The following is a 24,547-nucleotide window of genomic DNA, read 5'->3' as shown; positions in this document are numbered from 1 at the left end:
TTCTGAACAAGAAACTACACTACATACTCAAATACTAATTAGTGTCTCTTTTAAGACGTTATTAGTTCAAAATATAGAAGCACTATATAATGAGAAGTAAAAATTGTACATATTTGAAACAGAGTGCTCTTCCTTTAAAAGCATGACTAAAATTTCTTGAATTTTTAAGCAGCACATTCAGTCACAACACTGTGATAGACTGAAAATAGCTCAATTGTAAAAAGCTTTCAACATTTCAGAATTGAGAAATCAATGTCAGGATGTGTAGCCAGATCTGTATTGTTAAATAAATGGTAATTGTGTAGATCCTCATCCTTACCGGGATCTAAAAGCTGAAATTCATGCAGTTGCTCCACTTTTTCTATTGCACGGTGCGAATCAAGCCAGTCAGCAAAAGTCTTACCATCAGGACCTAATTCCATAAAACTGAGATGCGTGCAGCATGAAGTTACCAGTAATGATGACAAATTGCCTGTCTGAACTCTGCAAACAAACAAAAAGAGTGGTTTTCTGTTATCTTAATTCAAGCTGATAACAGGCCTGGCCACAAGTGCACTTAATCATGGGGTTGGGGTAATTTTCTAGGGGTAATTTTCTCAATAAGGCCATGAAATGAAGTGGTTGGAAATTAATGCACAGTACAAATTCTTGTCATGTGCATCCAGCTCTCTGTCAGGGTCGATTTGGAAAATGAAGGAGTCAGAACATTTGCTCTATGCATAGATCAGATCAAGAATGGGGCACCTGATCAATAAACAATCACTCTTTGGGAAATAAATGCCAAATCAGATTTTCATTCTGCAACAAGGTCCTAAAAATCACAAGAGAGGGAAAGACAGGGTCTTTCAGCCTGTGATTCTGGGAGATGATAAAAATAATCTGTGAGAGTTCCTGAGCAATAACCTAAATGACCAGTTGAATGGATTAGATGGAATGGTCTTGTTGTTTGTCTTACTAATGGAAGTGAAAACTATACTTACATTAAACATTGTGGAGAATTCCTAACTTCCACAGTTTAATATCTAAAGTAGAGCAAAAATGGAGAGGGGTTTAATCTACAGTTTTGTGGCTGCTCTTTAATAGGAAGCAGAAAAAAAAAACATAAAAATACGAAACATTAAGTGCAATGTCAAATATAGTTGAATAATAGGGGATATTGTCCGATTGATTCAAACAAAATAGTAGTTCTTCTGGCAAAAAAGGGAATAAAAGACCGCGGAGTCAATCAATTAAAACATAACCTTCTTCTAGCATCTGTGGCAATACATTATTTGCCAATGTTTACACAAGTAATCAACTGGATTGTGCCATCTCTAGCTGAAGACCATTGTTGATATCAGATATGCATATCCAACATCAAGAGAGAACATCTTACCACTTTTATAAATTTAAATCAGACTTCCCAAATAGCTCAGTTGGTAATTGAGTTGATAATTTTCAGTTAACTGATCACAGCCAGAATAGGAATAGGGCACAATTGCTCTCAGTACCCTATGCAAACAAATCAACCAAAGTCCAAATGTCTAACTGCTCTCCAGTGACCATTGAAGAAAATAAGGACACGCGGTCAAAGGACATCAAGAAGCTAGATTGTGAAGCCCTTGTATTGTAGTAGAACAGTCTGTCAATGCTCGTAATCCAAGCTCATGAGTGTAGAAATCCTAATTCGATAAGGCATGCAAAGCAATTCAGTGTCCATGGAATGGAGTCTGAGCAGGAAAGTAAAACATTGAAGCCAGAGAAAAATTGGAAGGAAAAATTACAAATCAGCAGAAAGTTGCTTTATACCACAGGAATGTTTGGTAGTAAATTGTTTTTAAGATCACACTCATGGACAGAACAAGGACGATGATTAAAAAGCCCATATGCTGTCAATGTCTACGTTTTATATGCAATGCCTGGTATAGTGTTAACGCATGCACACCTGATGGTTTCACATTTCCTCATCAGTCTCTGCCAAATTGACAAATCACAATCAAGACAGGCATTATCAAATACAACCTTTTTAGTAATGCTGGCCATTTGCATGAAACCTATTAGCAGTCTCTCCTGCTCCTCATAATTATTCAATGCCTTCTACTGGAAAATGTACAATCATTCAGCTATACATCGGACCTCATATTACCTACCTGGCTCCTCCAAAATAGCCATCTTGAAGTTTTCTTAATGTTGATAGAACATTTGGATCAATATTGGTTTCATCGTCAACTGCAAAGTGAAATTTAATACTTAAAATGTATGGGATCAGAGTTATAATTTGCATTGAAGAGTGAAAAACAAAATTCCATCTCATTTTCAAACTAGCAGCTTTCCAATTGCATTGCTCACAATAAGTTAATTATTACCCAGCTGTAAGTGCCAAGGTCTGGAACTATGAAGACCAAACAATATACAAAACACAGGAAGGGATCAAAACTAGTTTGATCAAAAAGGATCAAAACTAGTTGGTAATGGCAGCATTACCAACTGCGAGACCTGACATAGAAGTGAATGGCAGCCCTTTACATCTGTTATCAAAAATGGCTGAACACACTGGCTGAGTTTTAAATGATTAAACATTGAACAGCAGTTTCTTACATGGCTAAACACTAACATTGCTGTACCCTGCAAATTACAAAGCCATTATAATGGAGCCAGACGTTCTAGGAGAACCTATCAGAGGCATCGCCTTGGCTTAGAGGAACTTGAATGGCCCAAAATCCTGAACCATTCACAAAAACATTCAGACATTCACTTGTGCATTGAACTGGATGTGGAACAGGCCATTAGATGCAATCACTTTGAACAATGAATCCTGGGCTGAGGGGAGAGCTTTTACAGCCATAAACTAATCATGTTTAAACCATGAGCCTGGAATCATCTTGCTGTGACCATGTTTGGATAATTGGTCAGTTGGTGAGGGGGATCATGATGAGCCAATTAACCCTTTTTTGTGCTTTACGAAACTGCTTTTCTCCAGGCCACAGAACAGAAGAAGAAAGACCCGAATGGGTTCTCTCTCACTCTCATCCAACATGCAAACTCAAAACCAGCCTATTTTTTGACATCCACACGCTGCAGGCAGTGTTTCACAAATCAACCCAGCAGTTTCTGACTCAAGGAGAAAATATGTATACTGTCCATCAATATCTTTAAATCGTCTCAATGTAGAATCCAGAAAGATCATCAAACCCAGTTGGAAACAATAAGTTACCAATCTGCGAGATTCATAGACCACTGAAGTGAGTTTTAAACTATTTAACTTGTCTTCCCAAAATTTCCTTTTGTGTGTGAACCTGTGAATGGATGTATGCGAGAGTCAAAGCTTATTCTTAGTATTATTTAGATTGGGTGTTCATGACAATTCATTGTTTCTTTAAAAAGTTACAAGAAAACCTTTAAACAGTTAAACATTCATTGAACATAACAAAAGAACATAAGAACTAGGAGCAGGCAATTCAACTCCTAAGAACTAGGAGGAGTAGGCAATTCAGCCCCTTGAGCCCGTTCCGCCATTCAATATGGTGATGGCTGATCTCCTCTAGGCCTCAACACTTTCTTTCTCATTCTCCATAACCTTTCAATTCATTACCAATTAAAAATCTGTATCTCCTACTTAAATTTACTCAAAGTCCTGACATCTACTGCATTCTGGGACAGTGAATTCCACAGATTCATGACCCTTTGAGAGAAGTAATTTCTCTTCATCTGTTTTGAATTTGCTACCCCTTATCCTAAAACTATGACCTCTCGTTCTAGATTGGTCCACAAGAGGAAACATCCGCTCTACGTCTACTTTGTCAATACCTTTTATCATCTTACATACCTCAATTAGATTGCCTTTCATTCTTCTAAACTCCTTAATCTCTCTTCAGAAGGCAAACCCCTTATCTCTGGAATCAATCTAATGAACCTCCTCTGAACTGCCTCTAATGCAACTACATCCCTCCTCACATAAGGGGATCAAAGCTATACACAGTACGCAGGTGTGGTCTCACCAATGCCTTGTACAGTTGCACTTCCCTACTTGTACACTCTATTCCTTTAGCTACAACGGTCAAAACTCCATTTGCCTTCCTTATTACCTGCTGTACCTGCATAGCAATATTCGGAGATTCATGCATCAGGACACCCAAATCCCTCTGCACCAAAGCACTTTGAAGTTTCTCTCTATTTTGATAATAAGTTGTCTTTCCATTTATCCAACCAAAATTGGTAACCTCACACTATGTTAAACTCCATCCGCCAGATTTTGGTCCGCTCACTTAATCTCTCCATATCTATTTGTAAATTTCTTATTCCCTCATTGCAACATACTATCCCACCTATTTTAGTGTCATCTGCAAACCTGGCTATAGTACCTTCTATCCCTACATCCAAGTCATTAATATATATTGTAAATAGTTGGGGCCCCAAGGACTGAACCACGTGGCACCCCACTAGTTAGATCTTCCTAACCATAAAAGACCCATTTACTCCGACTCTGCCTTCTGTCGGTTAGTTAGCCAGTCTTCTATCCAAGCTAAAAAAATTACCCCTAATCTCATGTGATCTTACCTTGTGTATTAACCTTTTGTGCGGCACCTTATCAAATGCTTTCTGGAAGTCCAGATATACTACATCTACGGAATGTCCATTATCGACTTGGTATGTTACATCTTCGAAGACTTCCAGCACATTAGTCAAATACGATTTACCCTTTATAAAACCATACGGACTCTGATAAATTGTGTTTTGACTTTCTCAATGTCCTGTTACTCCCTCATTAATGGATTCTAACAATTTCCCAACAACAGTTGTTAAACTAACTGGTCTATATTTTCCTACTTTCTGCCTCCCTCCCCTTTTGAATAAGGGCATTACATTATCATTTTCCCAATCCACTGTAATTCGTGCATCCAGGGAATTATGCAATATGATAACCAATGGATCTACTATCGCCGCCGCCCTTTCTTCACAATCCTCGGATGTCAGCCATCAAGCCCTGGGGACTTTTCTGCTTTCAATCCCAATAGTTTGTTTCATACTTTTTCCCCTATCGATGATTTTTCTATGTTCCTCCTTTTCTATTACCTCTGCATTACCTGTTACTATTGGGATGGTACTAGTATCCTCCACCATGAAAAAGGCGGCAAAAGTATTGATTTAGCCTCTCCACCATTTCTGTGTTCCCCATTATTAATGGGTGGCAGGTGGGAGTCCTGGAATGGGTGTCCTGGAGGGGGCCCCACCAGTAACCCCATAGCGAGGTGTCCTCGCTTTGGGGGGGGGGGGGGGGGGGAGGCTAATGCCCATGAGTGTGGGGGGTGCCACTGCCCAAGGTTGGGGGTTGTAAGCTCACTTAGAGATCGGGGCACATTTTCAAAATGGCGGCCAGTTAGAGTTCAGCTCCCAGTGATGAAAAAAATTCCAAGTGTGGGCTAAATGGTCAGAAAATCCCCAGAACCCAAAAAGGTGACTAGGTTTCATCAGATAGCAGTGGGGAACCCGCCACCAGAGCCAGCGGGAAACTTCCAGCAAAACCTACCACAAATGACACTTGATTGCACCCTATATATCTGTAGCTATCGCCCAAGTTTCCCCTTTGCATTGACAAGATTTTGTCGCCTTGTTGTGTTCACTGGAACTTAATTTAGCCACTTTTCTTGCTTTTGATTGAACATTCAATACCTGCAAATTGTCACTATTATATGAAAATGAAATTTCAACTGGCCAATCAGTAGAAATGAGACTCAAAATTTGTACATTGAAAAACTTGTGTGAAAGATAACAGACACGTGCTTCATGGAAAACATCAAAATATAATCTATCACTGCAGATCCATACATATATGTGGCACTCTTCAAAGTAATTCAACTAATATGCTATTTTATGAGGCACCAGAAGAAGTCTTACAACACCAGGTTAAAGTCCAAAGGATTGTTTAGAATCATTGCTCCTTCCTCAGGTGAATGAAGAGGTAGGTTCCAGAAACATATATATAGGCAAAGTCAAAGGTGCAAGACGATACTTTGAATCCGAGCCTTTGCAGGTAATTAAGTATTTCCAGATCCAGGGAGAGGGATTAATCACAGGTTAAAGAGGTGTGAATTGTCTCAAGCCAGGACCAGGACAGTTGGTAGGATTTCACAAGCCCAGGCCAGATTCATCCGGTCATCCGTTTTTGCAGCGTCTGCAACGGACTTCACGTGACAATCGCCAGGCAGGAATGTTCCCTTCCAGCCGGGCAACACTTCAGCAGTCAAGTGCATTCAGCCTCTGATCTTCGGGTAAGCGTCCTCCAAGGAAGCCTTCAGGATGCGCGACAACACAGAATCGCCGAGCAGAAACTGATAGCTAAGTTCCGCACACATGTGTACGGCCTGAACCAGGACCTTTGATTCATGTCGCATTACATTCACCCCCCATCATCTGGCCAGGGCTTGCAAATTCCCACCAACTGTCCTGGCTTGAGACAATTCACACCTCTTTAACCTGTGATTATCCCTCTCTCTGGATCTGTAAAGACTTAATTATCTGCAAATGCTCGCATTCAAAATATCGTCTTGCATCATTGAATTTGTCTATATATATACATGTTTCTGGAACCTACCTTTTCATTCACCTGAGGAAGGAGCAATGCTCCAAAAGCAAGTGATTCGAAACAAACCTGTTGGACTTTAAACCTGGTGTTGTAAGATTGCTTCCCATGCTCACCCCAGTCCAACGGCAGCAGCTCCACATCATTTTATACGGCAACATTGGTTGATTTTAATGCCATCGCCAGTGGGCTGGTCCACTGGCTCTCCGAGCCCCCGCAGCCAATCCAAGTACCCCTATCCGGTTTAAAACCAAACCGGGCACTTATCTAGTTATCGGGGTTATCATTGTGGTCAAGGCGGATGTCCTGCTTCAAAAAGCTGCTGGCCAATCAGAGAATAGCAGTTCATCTGTACTGTCAACTCCTCTGGGGGCAGTAGCCATTGCTGCTACTGCAATAGGTCCAGGTTGTAGGATCGACACAGGTGCCTGGTGGGTTGGTGAGGCAGGCTCACCAGCAGCAGGTGGAGTGTGTGTGTGTGTGCGTGTGACTTGTTGCAGGACAGGTGAGGATCTTCTTGCTTGGGCAATGCTTGCCGTCTTCAAATCTCTCATCCATTGGGCGTGGCCTGCCCAAGTAGGAAGAACACCCTCCCCACCAGGCCTCGAGGGTACCCACTATAGTCGGCCTAGCGTGTTGCTGATACAGTATGACCCAATCCATTGCTGATTGAATACCTGTGGAGGCAGGATGAGGCCTTTAAGTGACATGAGGGCTTCAATTGGCTTCCAGTTGGTTTGACTACCCTCACCCCTTCCTTCCTAGAATTTAATCTGTCGGGAAAGTGATGGCGTCTTGGCTTGATAATACGGATCTCTCCATTTCTAAGGGGCATTAAATTCAGCCCAATGTTCCTATGTGATGAATAATGAAATAAGTTGAATCTGTGTTCCTTTAAGTCTGAAGTTTAATCTAAACTAATTAGAGTTTCAGTATTTGAAAAAAACTAGCTTCTTTAGCTTGTCATCTTTGAATTACTGACAACTCTGCACTTGACAAATTGATCTAGCTGAAGTCTGAATGCCCGAGTTCTTCCATTTGCAGAGTTCAATTGCTGTTTCATTAAGAATCATTACAAATCGTAACGCACTTGTAAATTTCAGGCTCCAGCTCAGAAGTACATAGCATAAGATCACTTTTCATTTGCCGTATGTGACCCTGATACACCATATTTAATAAACAAATAGATGCTCTTACTCACGGTAAGTCAGAAAATTTGCTATTTTGCAAACACAGTAACATTATACCAGCAAAGAAATGCATTAGGCTGGATTCTCTGATCACCAACACTGAAATTGCATTCGTTGTACAGCCGGAGAATGCGTTTTTATGCTGGAATGGGCGGCACCATTTTTCCGATGCTCCACCCAAAAACAGTGTACCCGAGGAGTACGCCACATGCCAGCGGGACGGCCTCAGGACGTCACCCGAGGCCCTCCCCTGATGCTCCGCCCCAAATGGGCCGAGTCCCGGACGGCATGGGGCACGTGTCCTCAGCTTTCAGAGACCTTGCAAAGTCTGGAGGGGGGGGGAACTTTCCGATGGCAGGGGGTGCTTCGGGGGTGGCAAGGGCTGTTACAGGGGGCAAATTTTTGGCAGGCCGGGTCCACGCGCGGCCGCGCCACGTTGCACGGCCTTGGACCTGGCCATTCTGTGGTTGTATCCACAGATAAAGCTGGACACGGCTGCTAGCCCCCCACTAGGCGGAGGATTGGTGCGGGTAGCAGTGCTGATTTTTTGGTCGAAAGACCAAACGCACTCTGCGGACATAGCCGCAGAATCGGAGAATCCAGCCCATTATTCTTCTCCTAAATTGCAAGTGTGTGTATCTTTAAATTTACAAATAGCAATTTCTAAATAAGTAAACATTTGATGAGTTAATAAAATGGTCAGCTAAAGGACTACATACATTCTCTGAATGGATTTTTGTAGTTCTGGGAGAATCACGTTGTTCCTTTCATTCACATTGTGAAAGGACACACAAAACTTTAAATGAGAGATTGAAATATGACAAAGAACTGTGAAGCACAGGAAACACCAGCTAACTACACAGATTATAGACAGATAGGTTATTAATTTTTATGTATTATAAATTAACTGTCTCCCTACTCCTGATCATGATCTAGTGGATCTTTGTTAAAAAGTACATGCATGTGAGCAGCAGGTTTGAACAAAATCAGGATTGTAGGATGCCACCGACACTCGAACAGTTGGCCAACAGTTGGCAGAAATATGAAATATAAACTGTTGGTGCCTGTGAGATGCTGGCCACCTGCTAATGTCTGTGCAACTATGCCCCAACTGAGTTCAGCGCTATCAAGGTTAAACATTCAGATATTTTTTAAAAATAAATCACAGATATTTTGAACGTATTATTGAAATCAAAGTAGTCAACTTACTGATCATGCTCTGTGAAATTGGAAATGTCACAGTGGGTCGTCCAGTCTTTCGCCAGCAACGACACAAGTATGACAACTCTGTTCGAAGCATCTCAACGACCATTTGATTATCAAGGGCCAGGTAGAACTCCTGCTTATCAATAAACTGTAAACAGACTATTTTTTAAATGATTGGATGGATATAGAAGTAAAACAGCATTCAAGAGTACTCACATGGTCTAGCTTGCACAGCTTGCCACTGTATTAATCCACGTAAAGAATGGATCAGAGATAGGTAAGACCATGGGACGTATCCTAATTCATTAGAGGAGTCATAGTGATCAACTTGCTGAATATGAAATTGGAAATGTTACAATGGGCTATTCAGCCTTTATAAAGCAGCAACGCAAGTATAACCTCTGTCCAAAACATCTCCTTCAGATTGGAAAATTGAACATGTCGCTTCATTACTTAAGAAAGGCGCAACAGGAAAATGATAAACCAGTTAGCCTAAGATATGATACTTGAGTCTATAATTAAGAATAGAGTGAGGGAACGTCTTGAAATGTTTTTGCTGATTAGCGAGCGCCAGGATGGTTTTGTAAAGGGTAGATCATGCCTAAGGAACCTGACGGAATGTTTTTTGAGGTGACTAAATTACTTGGCTGGGGAACTTCTGAGGACGTTATTTACATGGACTTCAAGGAGGCATTCAATAAAGTCCCTCACAAGAAATGGTGAGCTAAAGTTTAAACTTATAGATTGAAGGGTAGGAGTTCAAGAGATGGGACATGTTGCCGCTGTCTCTGACGGGTAGGGTGCAATCAGTCAAAAAGACAGTGCACCCGAGATTTCTGTTCCTGTTCCAGTGCCTCCCCATCCTTATCTCGATGGCTTTTTTCAGGCAGGTTAACAGGAGCATTACGGGGTTTGTGTGGGCGCACGGTACCCCAAGGGTGAGAAGGGTGTTCTTGGAGCAGGGCAGGGATAGGGGGGGCTGGCGCTGCCCAACCTCTGTGGGTATTATTGGGCTGCCAAAGCAGCAATGGTGCGTAAGTGGGTAATGGACGGGGAAGGGGCAGCATGGAAGAGGATGGAGATGGCGTCCTGTGTGGGCACGAGCCTGGAGGCGCTAGTAACGGCGCCGCTGCCGCTCCCTCCAATGAGGTATACCATGAGCCCGGTGGTGGCGGCTACCCTCAAAATTTGGGGGCAATGGAGACGGCACAGGGGGTAGGTGGGGGTCTCGATGGGGTCCCCGATACGGGGGAACCACTGGTTTGTCCCGAGGAGAATTGATGGCGGATTCCTGAGTTGGCACAGGGCAGGTGTTAGGAGGTTGAGGGACCTGTTTGTAGACGGGAAGTTTGCGAGCCTGGGGGAGCTGGAAGGGAAGTTCGGGCTCCCCCCCGGGGTACATGCAGGTAAGGGTGTTTGTCAGGCGGCAGGTGGCGGAGTTCCCTCTGCTGCCGCCGCGTGGGGTTCAGGACAGGGTGCTCTCGGGGGTTTGGGTTGGAGGGGGGAGGATCTCGGCACCTTACCAAGTGATGCAGGAGGTAGACGAGTCCTCGGTGGAGGAGCTGAAGGGTAAATGGGAGGAGGTGCTGGGTGAGGAGATTGAGGAGGGGATGTGGGCGGACGCCCTAGGAAGGGTGAACTCCTCCTCTTCTTGTGCGCGGCTTAGCCTCATACAGTTTAAGGTGCTGCATAGGGCTCACATGACCGGGACAAGGATGAGCCGGTTTTTTGGGAGCGAGGACAGGTGTATTATGTGCTCAGGGAGCCCAGAAAACCATACCCATAATTTCTGGGCATGCCCAGCACTGGGGGAATTTTGGAAGGGCGTAGCAAGGGCGGTGTCAAGGGTGGTAGGATCCAGGGTCAAACCGGGCTGGGGGCTCGCAAAATTTGGAGTTGCAGAGGAGCCGGGAGTGCAGGAGGCGAAAGAGGCCGGCATTCTGGCCTTTGCAACCCTAGTAGCCCGGCGGAGGATTCTTCTTCAGTGGAAGGATGCGAGGCCCCCAAGCGTGCAGGCCTTGGTCAACGATATGGCGGGGTTTATTAAATTGGAGTGTGAGAAATTTGCCCTAAGGGGATCAGTGCAGGGGTTCTTCAGGAGGTGGCAACCATTCCTAGATTTCCTGGCAGAATGGTAGAAAAAGGCCAGCAGCAGCATCAACCCGGGCCCGGGGAGGGGGTCGTCTCTTTGCTTTGGGCTGAAGGGACGTGTGTATATGTTCTTTGCTAATGACGGATGTTAATTTATTTCTTCTTTTTTGTATACATGGGGGGGGGGGGGGGGGGGGGGGGGGGGGGGGGGGTTTGTTCTTTCTGTTCTTAGTATTTAATGTTATTGATATTTTGTGAAAATTTGAATTAAAATTATTTTTTATAAAAAATAGATCGAAGAGTAAATTATCGACCTACTTAGGAAATTGGCTAAACTGCAGGAGAAAGAGGGTAGGGATAATGGGTAGGTATAAAATAAAAACGGAGTATTGGAAAAATTCAGTATGTCTGGCAGCATCTGTGGAGAAACAACAACAGCGTTCATGTTTCAAGTTCAAAATGACTCTTGTTTGGAATTGGATAAAGCATAGGTGCTCTAATTGATAAGATATGGCTAACGGTGTCTTGGGTCTTCTATCAGTCACCATGTTTTTTCACTGACATTGATGAAAAAAACAAAGATAGATCGTATTGTAAATGGAAACATAACATTACAAAGAAATATTAATGGATTCAGTGAATGGGAAAAACTTTGGCAACTGTATTTCAATGCAGGCAATTGTGTGATCATCCACTTTGGACCTAAAAAGAATAGAATAGGGCTACTTTCCAAATATTGAAAAGCCACAAGCTGTGGAGACCCAAATAAACTTGGGGATCTATGTACTTAGATGAAAATGTCATAGATAAGTAAAAGGAAAGTTAAAAAGGTTAACTGAAATTTATATCTGGAGAATTATAATACAGGGCATTAGAAGTAATGCAATAGCTATATAAAGCCCTGGCTGGACCACACCTGGAGTTAGTGGGTTCCGTTCTGGACACTATACCCAAGGAAGGATACACTGGCTTTAGAAGGTGTGCAATGCAGATTTATCAGAACGATATGTGAACACCATGAGTTAAATTACAAGAAGGGGTTACACAAACTAAGATTATACTTGCTGAAATTTAGAAGATTGGGGTGATTTAGCAAAGTTTTTAAGATATTATGGTGAAAAGATAGGGTAAATGGAGATAAACTATTTCCGCTGGTCGGTGAATCTAAGACGAGGGGACATAGCCTAAAAATTAGAGTCAGTCCTTTCGGGGATGAAGTTAGGAAACACTTCTACACTGAAAGGCATGGTAGAGGCCTTGGACTCTCTTCCATAAACAGCAGTTGATGTTGGACCAACTGTTATTTTAAATTTGAGATTGCTAGGTTTCTTTTAACTGAGGTATCAAGGAATTTGAGATAAGCATTTAGATCCATCACAATCTCCTTGAACGGGGGGTAAATGGCCCATTTCTGTTCCATGCTCCAAATACATTTGTAATCTCCTGCCATCAGGAAGGGCTGAGAGCCCAACTATAAAATACTATGCAATACACCTAAATAATACACATATTATTCATTAAAGGAAAAGGTGAATCAGCTCTTACCTGAGGTGTGAAAGCAAAGATTTCATCCCGAACAAAATACAATTTCGATGTGCCAAGAACACCCATGTGCCGGTAAGGCCGACCACTCAGCATCATTCGCTTATTGCGACCTATTGACAGAATAATAATAGTCTTTATTATTGTCACAAGTTGGCGTACATTAACACTGCAATGAAGCTGCTGTAAAAATCTCCTAGTTGCCACACTCCAGTGCCTGTTCGGGTACACAGAGGGAGAATTCAGAATGTCCAAATTACCTAGCAGCAGGTCTTTCGGGACTTGTGGGAGGAAACCGGTGGGAGGAAACCGGAACTCCAAAAGCATAGTACGAAGTCTTACAACACCAGGTTAAAGTCCAACAGATTTGTTTCGAATCACAAGCTTTCGGAGCGCAGCTCCTTCATCAGGTCCTGGTTCAAAACAAACCTGTTGGACTTTAACCTGGTGTTGTAAGATTCTTACTGTGCCTACCCCAGTCCAGCTCCGGCATCTCCACAGCATGGCTACCATCCAAAAGCATAGGGAGGTGGTAAAGTAGGACCTCATGTCAGCAATGAGGTCGGCAATTGAGACTGCGCTGGCCCCAGAAGGGGGACAATGGATAAGGTGCAGCAACAACTGGAGGCCCAAGGAGCAACAATCCAGAACCTAGAGAAAGTGACCACTTAGCAGGACGAACGGATCGCCTCGCTCGAAGCTGAGATAACGAGGTTGGCATCAACCCAAAAGATGCTGAAGTGAAAAGCAGATGACCAAGAGAACGGGTCCAGATCTCAAAATCTCTGGGAGTGGGGAGGGGGTGCAGCGTTCTCCGAGAGGGAGGGAGCACATGGCAGGGGTCAGGGTTTGAAGGGCAAGGAAGGGGAGGGGGCCGAAGGAGGAACGGGGAGATCACAAGAGCAAAGGGTTCGGGGGGGGTAGAATGCTGGCCACACAAGTCGGCAGCCATTCACACCACTATGAAGAAAAAAACTGTTTGCACTACACCCGTGGAACGGATGCTTACAGGCAGTGTTACAGTAACATTGCCCTGCGAATTGTTGAATTTCCGTACTTTTCTATTTATCTCTAATGCTGTACTTTGTAAATATCAGTTTCTTCATTTTGTGTATTTTGAATTATTGTATTTTATTTGTTTGTTATAAATGAAACTCACCAATAAAAATACTTTAAAAAGATTGCAAAATATTGGATTGCCCATTAATATTTTTTCTAGTTAATTTACCTTCATTACTGCTGTACAGGAAAGTATTATTAGTTGGAAAACAGCTAAAATAACATCTCAGGCCATTAAATAATCTCATAGTAACTCAAAGATTTTCTCACCAAGTCTTGCATAGATACGAGAAAGGATACGAGCCGGCTGCACTCGGATTGGATAAACATCTGTTACAGTTTGTGCTTGGATACCATGCTTCCCCAGTGCTTCCTTTATTTCAACTGTTTCTGCCACTATTGCCACTGAAATTAAACAAAGATATTGGAAATGGGAAAAAAGTATTTTTTTTCATCTTGAGCTGAGTTTGTATTGAGGGTCTCCAATAATGGTGCTGCTAATGAAGTTTTAGGGAAGATGTTTGGGCTTACCCTTGTTCACCGTGGTTATGATTTGGTGCTTATGTGGTGTGAATTTAACTGGTCCACCCAGCTATATAGCACTCAGTTCTTGCTGTAACCTGGTACAGATTACTTATTCATTAGAGGAGTTATGATTGAAACCGAATCTTAGAGAAATCATCAGTCTGCATGACTTTCCACTGGGTACTCTAGTTTTCTCCCAAAGTCCAAAGATGTGCAGGTTAGGTGGATTGGCCATGCTAAATTGCCCTTTAATGTCCAAAAGGTTAGGTGGAGTTACAGGGATTGGGTGGGGGCTTGAGACTAGGTAGGGTGCTCTTCCCAAGGGCCGGGAAGACTTGATGGGCCTAATGGCATCCTTCTGCACTCTAGGGATTCGATGATTCTATTTTGCTAGGGCTCATTGTCCAATGCACTTTGCCATTCCTTAGTGTCAAATGGGGTGAACCTAACTGGCATATACCTCTAATTCCCACCTCTCTTATCCCAGTGTACCACTAACTGGTTCAAGAAAAACAAAGGAATGGACAAATCTATTTCGGACAGAGATCTGCTCAAACCAGTTTTCATTTGCACTGTAATTAAATATTTGCAAATACCAACTGTTAAACATTAAGCACTTCAATTTTTCATTTATTTGTATCTTTTAAAATGTACTTTTTAAAATCAGGGGTGGCCAAACCTTCTGACCTTGGAGTCACATTTGATAAATATCAGACATTCGAGAGCCACAGGACACTGACAACCTTAAAGGCACATTTTTATTACTGTTGCACATTCTGTGAGACCTTCAGCTTTTTGCTCTCATCTTCCAGGATGCCTTCCCACACAATTCAGATTCTTACAAAACTGCTACAATGAGACACATCAGAGCTAGCACATGCTCGCTGCTAATTGACTTTCGCAGCCTTACTCTTCCAATGTAGAAAATCAGTCAAGAGGTTTTTTATGGGCCAGGGTTTAGAGAACACCAAAGTATATCATGGAGTTCACCTGACCCACAACTTTTAATAGATTTTGGTTATGAGGAGCACAAGGGCCCACTTTCCAGGTGTTATGCAACAGAGACCTAAAGTATTTTTAAACAAAACAATGTTTATTGTCTGAATCCAGTTAACATTTTATAAACACACAGTAAACATCTTATCAACTACCAGCACAAATACCCCCCCCCCCCGAAGATACAGTACTCTATAGGTAACCCTTAAAACTTTCCTAACAACATCCATAAGCCAAACAACCTTTTTTTTTAGAAAAACTGTAGGTTTGAATTCCTTACAGACAACAGGGGCGAAATTCTCCACCCGCCGCAGGGTCGGAGAATCGCCTGGGACCGGCGAAAATCCCGCCCCCGCCGTGGCCGGAATTCTCCACCACCTGGGAATTGGCGGGGGCAGGAATCATGCTGCGCCGATCGGCGTGCCCTCCGCGCCGATCGGCGAGCCCCCTGCGACCATTCTCCGGCCCGCGATGGGCTGACGTCCCGCCGCTGAGAGGCCTCTCCCGCCGTGGTTTCAACCATCTCTGGTGGCGGCGGGATTGGCAGCGAGAGCGGGCCCCCGGGGTCCTGGGGCGATCAGGGCCCACCGATCGGCAGGCAGGGCAGTGCCGTGGGGGCACTCTTTTTCTTCTGCCGCCACCACGGCCTCCACCATGGCGGAGGCGGAGGAGAACCCCCCTACCGCGCACGCCGGCCGGCGTCAAAGGCATTTGCCGCCGGTTTTGGCACCAGTCGGCGTGGCGCCAACCACTCCGGCGCGGGCCTAGCCCCCAAAGGTGCGGAGAATTCCACACCTTTGGGAAGGCCTGACGCCGGAGTGGTTAGCGCCACTCCGCTACGCCGGGACCCCCCGCCCCAACGGGTAGGGGAGAATCCCGGCCAAAGGGTTACTAAAAACGAATAAAAAGATCTAAGATAAATCATGAAAGAATGTTAGCAATAAACATTCTAAAGGATAGCAAAAACCTCTCTAAGTGAATAAACGGGAAGTCACTGAAGTGAATGTACGTACGTTGGAAGATTCATATGTATGTAATTCATAGATAATCGAAAGGGTGGACCTTAGTACCATCAGCATCAATAGGGAACCAGTACTCAACAAACTATTGGGATTGAAGGCAGACAAATCCCCAGAGCCTGATGGCCTACATCCTAGGGTGTAAAAGGAAGTGACAGCGGAGATAGTGGATCCATTGTGTCTTCTCCGCCATTCAATCTGGCTGATGTTTCTCATTCCCATTCTCCTGCCTTATCCCCATAACGCCGAAACCCCTCATTAATGTAGAACCTATCTATCTCTGTCTTAAAGACACTCAGTGATTCGGCCTCCACAGCCTTCTGCGGCAAAGAGTTCCACAGATTCACCACCCTATGGCTGAAGAAATTCCTCCTCATCTCCGTTTTAGCTGTGCCCTTGGGTTCTACTTTCTCTTACGAATGAAAATATCCTCTCTACGTTCACTCTTTCTAGGCCTCTCAGTATTTTCTAAGTTTCAATGAGATCCCCACCTCATCCTTCGAAACTCCATCGAGTACAGACTCAGTGTCCTCAACTGCTCCTCATATGACAAGTCCTTCATTACGGGGATCAATCTTGCGAACCTCCTCTGGACCCTTTCCAAGGACAGCACATTCCTTAGATACGGGGCCCAAAACTGCTCACAATATTCCAAATGGGGTCTGACCAGAGCCTAAAAAGTATATCCCGGCTCTTGTATTCTAGCCCTCTCGACCTGTATGTTAACATTACATTTGCCTGCATAACTGCCAAATGACGTTAATCTTCAGAAAATCCTGAAACTAGACCCCCAAGTCTCTTTGTACTTCTGATTTCCAAAGCCTTTTCCCATTTAGAAAATAGTCTATGCCTCTATTCTTCCTATCAAAGTGCACAACCTCACACTTTTCTACATTGTATTCCACCTGCCTGTTATTTGCCCCTCTCCTCGCCTGTCCAGGTCCTTCTGCAGCCTCTCTGCTTCCTCAACACAACCTATCCCTCTACATATCTTTGTATCATCTGCAAATTTAGCAACAATGCCCTCAGTTCCTTCTTCCAGATCATTAATTTATATCATGAATAGTTATGGCCCCAATACTGACCCCTGTGGAACACCACTAGTCGCAGGCTGCCATTCTGAAAAGCATCCCTTTATCCCCACTCTCTGCCTTCTGACTGTAAGCCAATCCTCTATCCATGTCAATACCTTGCCCCTAACACTAAGAGCTCATCTTATTTAGCAGCCTCCTGTACGGCATCTAATCAAAAGCCTTCTGGAAATCCAAATACATCAAGTCCACTGGTTCTTCTTTGTCTAACTTCCTCGTTATCTCCTCAAAGAATTCTAACAGATTGGTCAGGCATGACCTCCCCTTGACAAATCCGTAGTGATTCAGTCCTATTCTACCATGCACTTCTAGGTATTCCGCAATCTCACCCTTAATAATAGACTCTAAAATCTTACCAACAACAGAAGTCAGACTAATCGGCCTCTAATTTCCTGTCTTCTGTCTCCTTCCCTTCTTAAACAGAGGTGTTACATTAACCATTTTCCAATTCTCTGGGACCCTCCCTGCCTCCAATAATTCCTAAAAGATCGCCACTAATCTTCTCAGCTACCTCCTTTAGATCCCTGGGTGCAGTCCATCCAGTGCGGGTGATTTATCCACCTTCAGAGTATAAAGGTAAGGAAGTGTTATTGCAACTGTACAAGGCATTTGTGAGACCGTACCTCGAGTAATGTGCACAGTTTTGGTCCCTTTATTTGAGGAAAAATGTAGTGGCATTAGAGGCAGTTCAGAGGAGGTTCATTCGATTGATTCCCGAGATATGGGGTTTGTCTCATGAAGAGAGAGATTGAGCAGTTTAGGCCAATAAGAACGATGCGAGATCAAATTGAGGTATAAAAGATGTTAAAAGCTATGGATACAATAGACGTAGAGCAGATGCTTCCTCTTGTGGGGCATTCTAGAATGAGAAGGCATAGTCTCAGGGTAATGGGTAGCAAATTTAAAACAAAGAAACTACTCCCAAAGAGTTGTGAATCTGTGGAATTTGCTACCCCAGCGTGCGGTAGTTGCTTGGCAGTGAGTAAATTTAAGAAGGAGTTGGACACATTTTTAATTAGTAATTAATGGGTTGATGCATTACAGAGAATGGGCAGGACAGTGGAGTTGAGCAACGATGGAGCAGGTTAGAGAGGCTAAATTGCCTACTCTTACTCCTAGTTCTTATGTAAGGATAAATGTAGTGTTCTTGATTAATAAGGGGATCAGGGGTTATGGGGAGAAGACGAGAGAATGGGGATGAGGAACATTTCAGCCATGATCGAATAGTGGAGCAGACTGATGGGCCGAATGGCCTAATTACATAGAACATACAGTGCAGATGGAGGCCATTCGGCCCATCGAGTCTACACCAACCCACTTAAGCCCTCACTTCCACCCCATCCCCGTAACCCAATAACCCCTCCTAGCCTTTTTGGACACTAAGGGCAATTTATCGTGGCCAATCCACCCAACCTGCATGTCTTTGGACTGGGAGGAAACTGGAGCACCCGGAGGAAACCCACACAGACACAGGAAGAACGTGCAGACTCCGCACAGACAGTGACCCAGCGGGGAATCGAACCTGGGACCCTGGCGCTGTGAAGCCACTGAGCTATCCGCTTGTGCTACCGTGCTGCCCGATATTCTGCTCCTGTATCTTATGGTCACGACTCCAGGACAAGTGGAGCTGAGATTGACTGCGCACTATGCCAGGTTGTCGTAACACCACTGAACAATAAATCGGATTCAGAGTACCTTACATTAGATTCTTAAATTCCTGTTCTATATTAAATTGTTACCTCCCTTTCCAGACAGAGGCTGCAAGCTGGAGGGTCAGCAGCGAAAGGGTGGGTTAGGGAGCCAGAGAAAGGGGTGCTTAGGTCGCACACCTCAACATAAAGATTGGCAGGAAAATACCAAAATAAATTTTTCAACGTACTCAAAATAAATAGTTGATCTTAACCTTCCTCCCTTCCCCGATGCTGCATGCTCTTCGGTGCTCTTCTAATGAAGCTGTTCATCAAAGCCGCAGCCAGCTATTTATCTCCCTACAATGTGCGATGTAATTGTTTCGCAAAACAAGGAATAGGTCACACTCTATGTCAAAGAACTCACGTGTCTTGCATGCAATTTGGCCACCCCTCTGTAACTGGGAAATAAACTTCAGAATTAACCTGTCTATAAATGTCTCATATGTATATTGAAAATGGAAGCACTGGTAATTATTGTTAAATAATGCATAATTTAACCAACCGATACAGAATCAAGTTGGTTTGTCGTTAATTTAATCTGTCCAAACCTTTAGTCCAAATTAGAATATTGTCATAACAATTAAAGAAGAAATGAATTAAAAAATATACCTTGTACTACAACATCTGGTCGAGGAACAGTCGCAAACCTTCTGTTCAGTGGATCAATTTCACCAGCAGCAAGAAATCCCTGGATGTAACACATTTGTAGTCAAGACTTAGGTTGACGATTTCATTCAAGGGCAACATTCTTCTCCCTTCTTTTTAAGGTACAGGTAGTGTGAAGCTAAGCTGTACACTTTTAGGTGGCTCGAGAGAAGAGATACCTGGGGATTCAGGTAGCGAGGGAATGGCCGATGCTTCATAAGTGGAGCTTAACGAAGCTGGTGGAGGAGGCCAGGGAGGATCTAAGGTGGGATACATTGCAATTGACTTTGGCGTGGCAGGTCCAAGCCGTAAAGATGAACATTCTGTTGAGGTTCCTTTAATTTTTCAGACACTACCGAACGTTGTTTCGGAAACTGGAAACAATTATTTCGGACTTTGTATGGGTGGAGAAGGTGCCAAGGGTTCGGAGGACCCTGCTAGAGGCAGAGGCAGCAGGGAGGGTTGGCGTTGCCGAACCTTCTTTATTACTATTGGGCGGTGAATACGGAGAAGGTAAGGCGATGGCGGGAAGGAGAGCGAGTAGAATGGGTTAGGATGGAGGAGGAATCTTGTAAGAGGTCCAGCTTAAGGGCAATGTTAACGGCAGCATTGCCAATGGTGCCGAGCAGGTACTCAGGGAGCCTGGTGGTGGAGGCCACGGTGAAGATCTGGAACCAGTTCACGAAACACTTTAGGATGGAGGGGATGTTGGCGTTAACACTATTGTGTGAGAATCAGGAGTTTAAGCCGGGGGTGGATGGATGGCAGGTATAAGAGGTGGAGAGAAATGGGGCTGGTCAAGGTGAGGGATTTGCATCTGGAGAAAGTATTGCCTGGAGGAATTGAGGGAGAGGGTAGAGCTGCCAAGAGGGGAATGAGTTTAGGTACCTGCAGGTAACGGACTTTGCGTGGAAGGTTTGGAACAAGTTCCCTCTGTTGCTGAAGTACACCCTGCTGGAGTGTCTGTTGCTTCCAGATGTGAACGGGGAGGGAAGAATTGGAGATATATATAGGCAGCTGAGAGAACAGGGAGGTGAGTGGGTGAAGATTAAGGAAAAATGGGAAGGGGAGATCAATTGGGACGAATTGAGTGAGGCACTGCAAAGGGTAAACACAACCTCCTTGTGCGCAAAGATGAGCCTGATACAGTTCAAGTTGTATACATATAACTCAGGCAAGAATGAGTGGGCTCTAGGGCAGCATGGTGGCGCAGTGGGTTAGCCCTGCTGCCTCATGGCGCCAAGGTCCCAGGTTCGATCCCAGTCCTGGGTCACTGTCCGTGTGGAGTTTGCACATTTTTCCCGTGTTTGCGTGGGTTTCGCCCCACAACCCACGATGTGCAGGCTAGGTGGATTGGCCATGCTAAACTGCCCCTTAATTGAAAAAGATGAACTGGACACTCTAAATTTAAAAAAGAATGAGTGGGTTCTTCCAGGGGGTGGCAAACAAGTGTGATAGATGTGGGTGAGGACCAGCAAACCACACGGATATGTTCTGGGGCTGCAAAAAGTTGGAGATTCTGGGTGGGAATGCTTGCAGCTCCAGCAAGGATAGCGGGGAAGGAGGTGGATCTGGATCCTTTGGTGGCGATATTTGGGATCTCGGAGAAGCCGGAGCTCATGTCGAGAAGGCCATGTTGTGGCCTTCGCCTCTCTGATTGCCCGGCGATGAATCTTAATGGAGTGGTGGTCAGCAGGGCCACCAGGGGTAGCGGCCAAGTTGGGTGACCTGTGTGATTTCCCTTGGCTGGAAAAAATAAAGTACAAGTTAAGGGGTTCAATAGGGGGTTTTGAGGCAAGGGAGGTGTATTCAAGATTGTGTTTGAGGAGTTGTTTGTTGCCGTTGGGGTGAAAAAGGGGAAAAATTTGTATCGACTGTATAGTAGTCTGTTGGGAAGCCTGTTTCCCGAATTGCTTCTCGGTCGTAACTTTTGATATACGTTTGTAATAAAATACACTTTTTTTAAAAAGCTAAGCTGCACACTTTTAAAAGACTCTAATCATGACCGCCAATTTGTATTGACATGTTGATCTTAAATGAGGCAGTAGTTGGGATGACAAAATTGGCCTAACAGTTAAGAAAGGATATACTGATTATGGTCACCATTCCACATTGCAGGTCTCACTACTTCTGCTGGAACATGCATGATCACTGCAAGGATGGGTTAAGCAATGATGCCACGTGTAGCAGGATCTCTCATCACCATCTACCTTCACACACGGTCAATTGCTTGAGATCCAGTCACGAGCTACCAATTTTTTACCCTCCAAACTTTGGCTAATGCTTGCTGAGACTCAGCAGAGATGAGACGAGTTATATTTTCCAACAAACATACGTAGGTAAAGGGCCGGCATGGTGGTGCAGTGGTTAGCACTACTGCCTACAGCGCTGAGGACCCGGGTTCGATCCCGGCCCCGGGCCATTGTCCGTGTGGAGTTTGCACGTTCTCCCCGTGTCTGCGTGGGTTTCATCCCCACAACCCAAAGATGTGCAGGGTAGGTGGATTGGCCACACTAATTTGCCCCTTAGTTTGAAGAAAATAATTGGGTGCTCTAAATTTATGTTAAAAAAGTAACAGAGAAAGAGTCTCTCATCACAGTAAATCTGATTTAAAATATTAAGAATACCATCTATACAGTCAGCAAATGGCTCTAGGGAGTCCCAGAAAGGAATCACAAGGACAAGAATACATTTTTTTTTAAAAATAGCAAATATAAAGCCGGCTGACAACCCTCTCAAGTAACGAGACACTTCCAGGAACACACTCCTTCAATGCAGGCGTAACCAACTTATTTTTTTTTAAAAATCACATCTTGCTCATCAATAGAATAGATACACGTGAATGATAGCTTGCAAGGGATATTTGGACAATTGTAACCTTCCTGTCAGGAAACTGATGAGATTGGATTCAACACTGATATTCCACAAATTTATTCTTCTTTGAATGTTAATGGGCAGCAATATTGGGCAGGGAGCAAAACGACCATTTCATCCATTCTACAGATTTAATGCCTGGTGAGTTAGGTTCAAATCACCTCCGTTGAGTCAAAACATCCATGTTTGGTGATCGATATCTCAATTAAGCTGAAAACACACACAATATTCTGGGCTGGATTCTCCACTACCCGACAACGGCAGAGAGATCCGCGATCGTGCGGACAATCCAGTATCGTAGTGGCGGCACTGTGGCACAATGGTTATCACTGCTGCCTCACGGCCCTGCCCGTGTGAAATTTTCACATTGTCCCCGTGGGTTTCACCCCCATAATCCAAAAAGGTATGCAGGGCAGGTGAATTGGCCATGCTAAATTGCCCCTTAATTGGAAAAAAAGAAGTGGATACTCTGGTGGCAATTCTCCAATCACGGGACAGAGTGTCTGCGCCGTCGTGAACCCTGTCGCGTTTCACAACGACGCGAAACGGACACGGGCACTACAGATTCTGGCCCCCACAGGGGGCCAGCACGGCGCTGGAGCGGTTCACACCCCTCCAGCCTCACTACCTGGCGCGCACTGGGGCGGAGCCGACCCGCACATGTACAGTGGCTTTACAGAACGCACCGGCCCTGACACAACAGGGCGCGGGGGTTCTGGGGCGAGACGCACAAAAAAGTAGGCCCTGGGGTGGGGAGGGGGGGGGGGGGGGGGGGGGGGGGGGGGAAAGAGGCCAGCCTGCCGATCGGTGAGCCCGATCACCGGCCAAACCCCATCGTAGGCCCCCCCCCCCCCGGGAATGGAGCCAGCCCCCCCAACAGGCCGCCCCCCCGACCCTTCACACAGAGTTCCTGCCGGCAGCGACCAGGTGTGGACAGCGCCAGCAGGACTCTGCTTTTTCCACGCGGCCGTTCGGGGCCAGAGAATCGGCGGCCTAGCCTCGTACAGCAGCCTACGACTGGCGCCGCGCCAAACACCCAGGCGCAAATGGCGCTGATTCTCCACACCTCGGAGAATTGCGCGCCGGTGTCGGGGTGGCATGGTTGCGGCAATTCTCCGGCCCAGCGCGGGGCTGGGAGAATCGCGCCCTCTAAATTTATCTTTTTTTGAAAAAAAGAATCCAGTGGTATCAAAAAAACTGGATTGGCGCCGTTTCCGATCCCCCACAGGAGGTAACGGGTTCGTGCACCGCATTAGCGGGAGTATGTAAATAGGTCACATTGACCCATTTGCATCCTATTAATAAACTGGACACCAGATTCCCAAAGGTTCCATGATTCTCTGGGCCAGGATTCACGTGGGTGTGGATTGGTGCAGGTAAATGACAGCGTGGCCCTGGCGTAGTGGACCCTACGGTGGGTACGTCCTTTAAGGAAGGTGCCCCTAAAGTTCATCTGAACAGCACCCCTTGCCCCCCCACAATGCAAATCCTGCTCCCCACCAGACTCCCCCACAACAGACACCCCGCAACAGAGCCCCCCCCCCCCCCCCCATAGCAGAGCCCCTTGCCTGGAAGCTAAAGAGCAGTCCAGACAGAAACAGAAGGCCGCCATTACGGGAGGTAGGGTTGGAGCGGGACACCCAGTTATGGAGGGGGCCTTCCTTATGACAGCAGTCGTTTATGGGGAGTGGGGCAGTCGGTTATGGGGAGGGGGGAAAACAGTCAGTTATGAGGAATAAGATTTGCATTGTGGTGGGAGGAAGGCCAGCCATCGGACCTCCCGCTAAAATTGGCGGCCCGATAGCAGGATTCCAGAGGGATTACCTTACATTCCCCAGTATGCAGAAATTTGTACGACAAGGGATAGCCAATCGCCTCTGGATGCCCCTCTAAGCGAGTGCGCAAATCAGAGGTGGTGATCCTATTTTTAAAATTTAGAGTACACAATTATAATTTTTTCCAATTAAGGGGCAATTTAGTGTGGCCAATCCACCTCACCCACACATCTTTGGGTTGTGGGGGTGAAACCCACGCAGACGTAGGGAGAATGGGCAAACTG

General features: G+C 45.1%; 1 protein-coding gene across 5 annotated transcripts in view; it reads right to left on the bottom strand.

Moving 5' to 3' along the window:
• LOC119951454 (phosphorylase b kinase regulatory subunit alpha, skeletal muscle isoform-like) overlaps positions 1 to 24,547 on the bottom strand; it is a 132,597-nt gene that overhangs the window by 64,660 nt on the left and 43,390 nt on the right. For 3 of the 5 annotated variants that reach the window (XM_038774655.1, XM_038774656.1, XM_038774659.1), the window contains exons 13-18: positions 19,579 to 19,657; positions 13,918 to 14,052; positions 12,592 to 12,701; positions 8,959 to 9,103; positions 2,130 to 2,208; positions 320 to 483 (exon numbers count right to left, since the gene is read on the bottom strand). In XM_038774655.1, the coding sequence (XP_038630583.1) occupies positions 320 to 483; positions 2,130 to 2,208; positions 8,959 to 9,103; positions 12,592 to 12,701; positions 13,918 to 14,052; positions 19,579 to 19,657 (712 nt within the window). The remainder of the gene's footprint in view (positions 1 to 319; positions 484 to 2,129; positions 2,209 to 8,958; positions 9,104 to 12,591; positions 12,702 to 13,917; positions 14,053 to 19,578; positions 19,658 to 24,547) is intronic. The other 2 variants (XM_038774657.1, XM_038774658.1) reach the window with 1 other exon arrangement.

This window comes from Scyliorhinus canicula, chromosome 17 (genome assembly GCF_902713615.1).
Source record: "Scyliorhinus canicula chromosome 17, sScyCan1.1, whole genome shotgun sequence".
In the NCBI taxonomy this organism is placed as follows: domain Eukaryota; kingdom Metazoa; phylum Chordata; class Chondrichthyes; order Carcharhiniformes; family Scyliorhinidae; genus Scyliorhinus; species Scyliorhinus canicula.
Note: the sequence above shows the minus strand (reverse complement) of the source record. Positions and strands in the feature narration are given on the sequence as shown.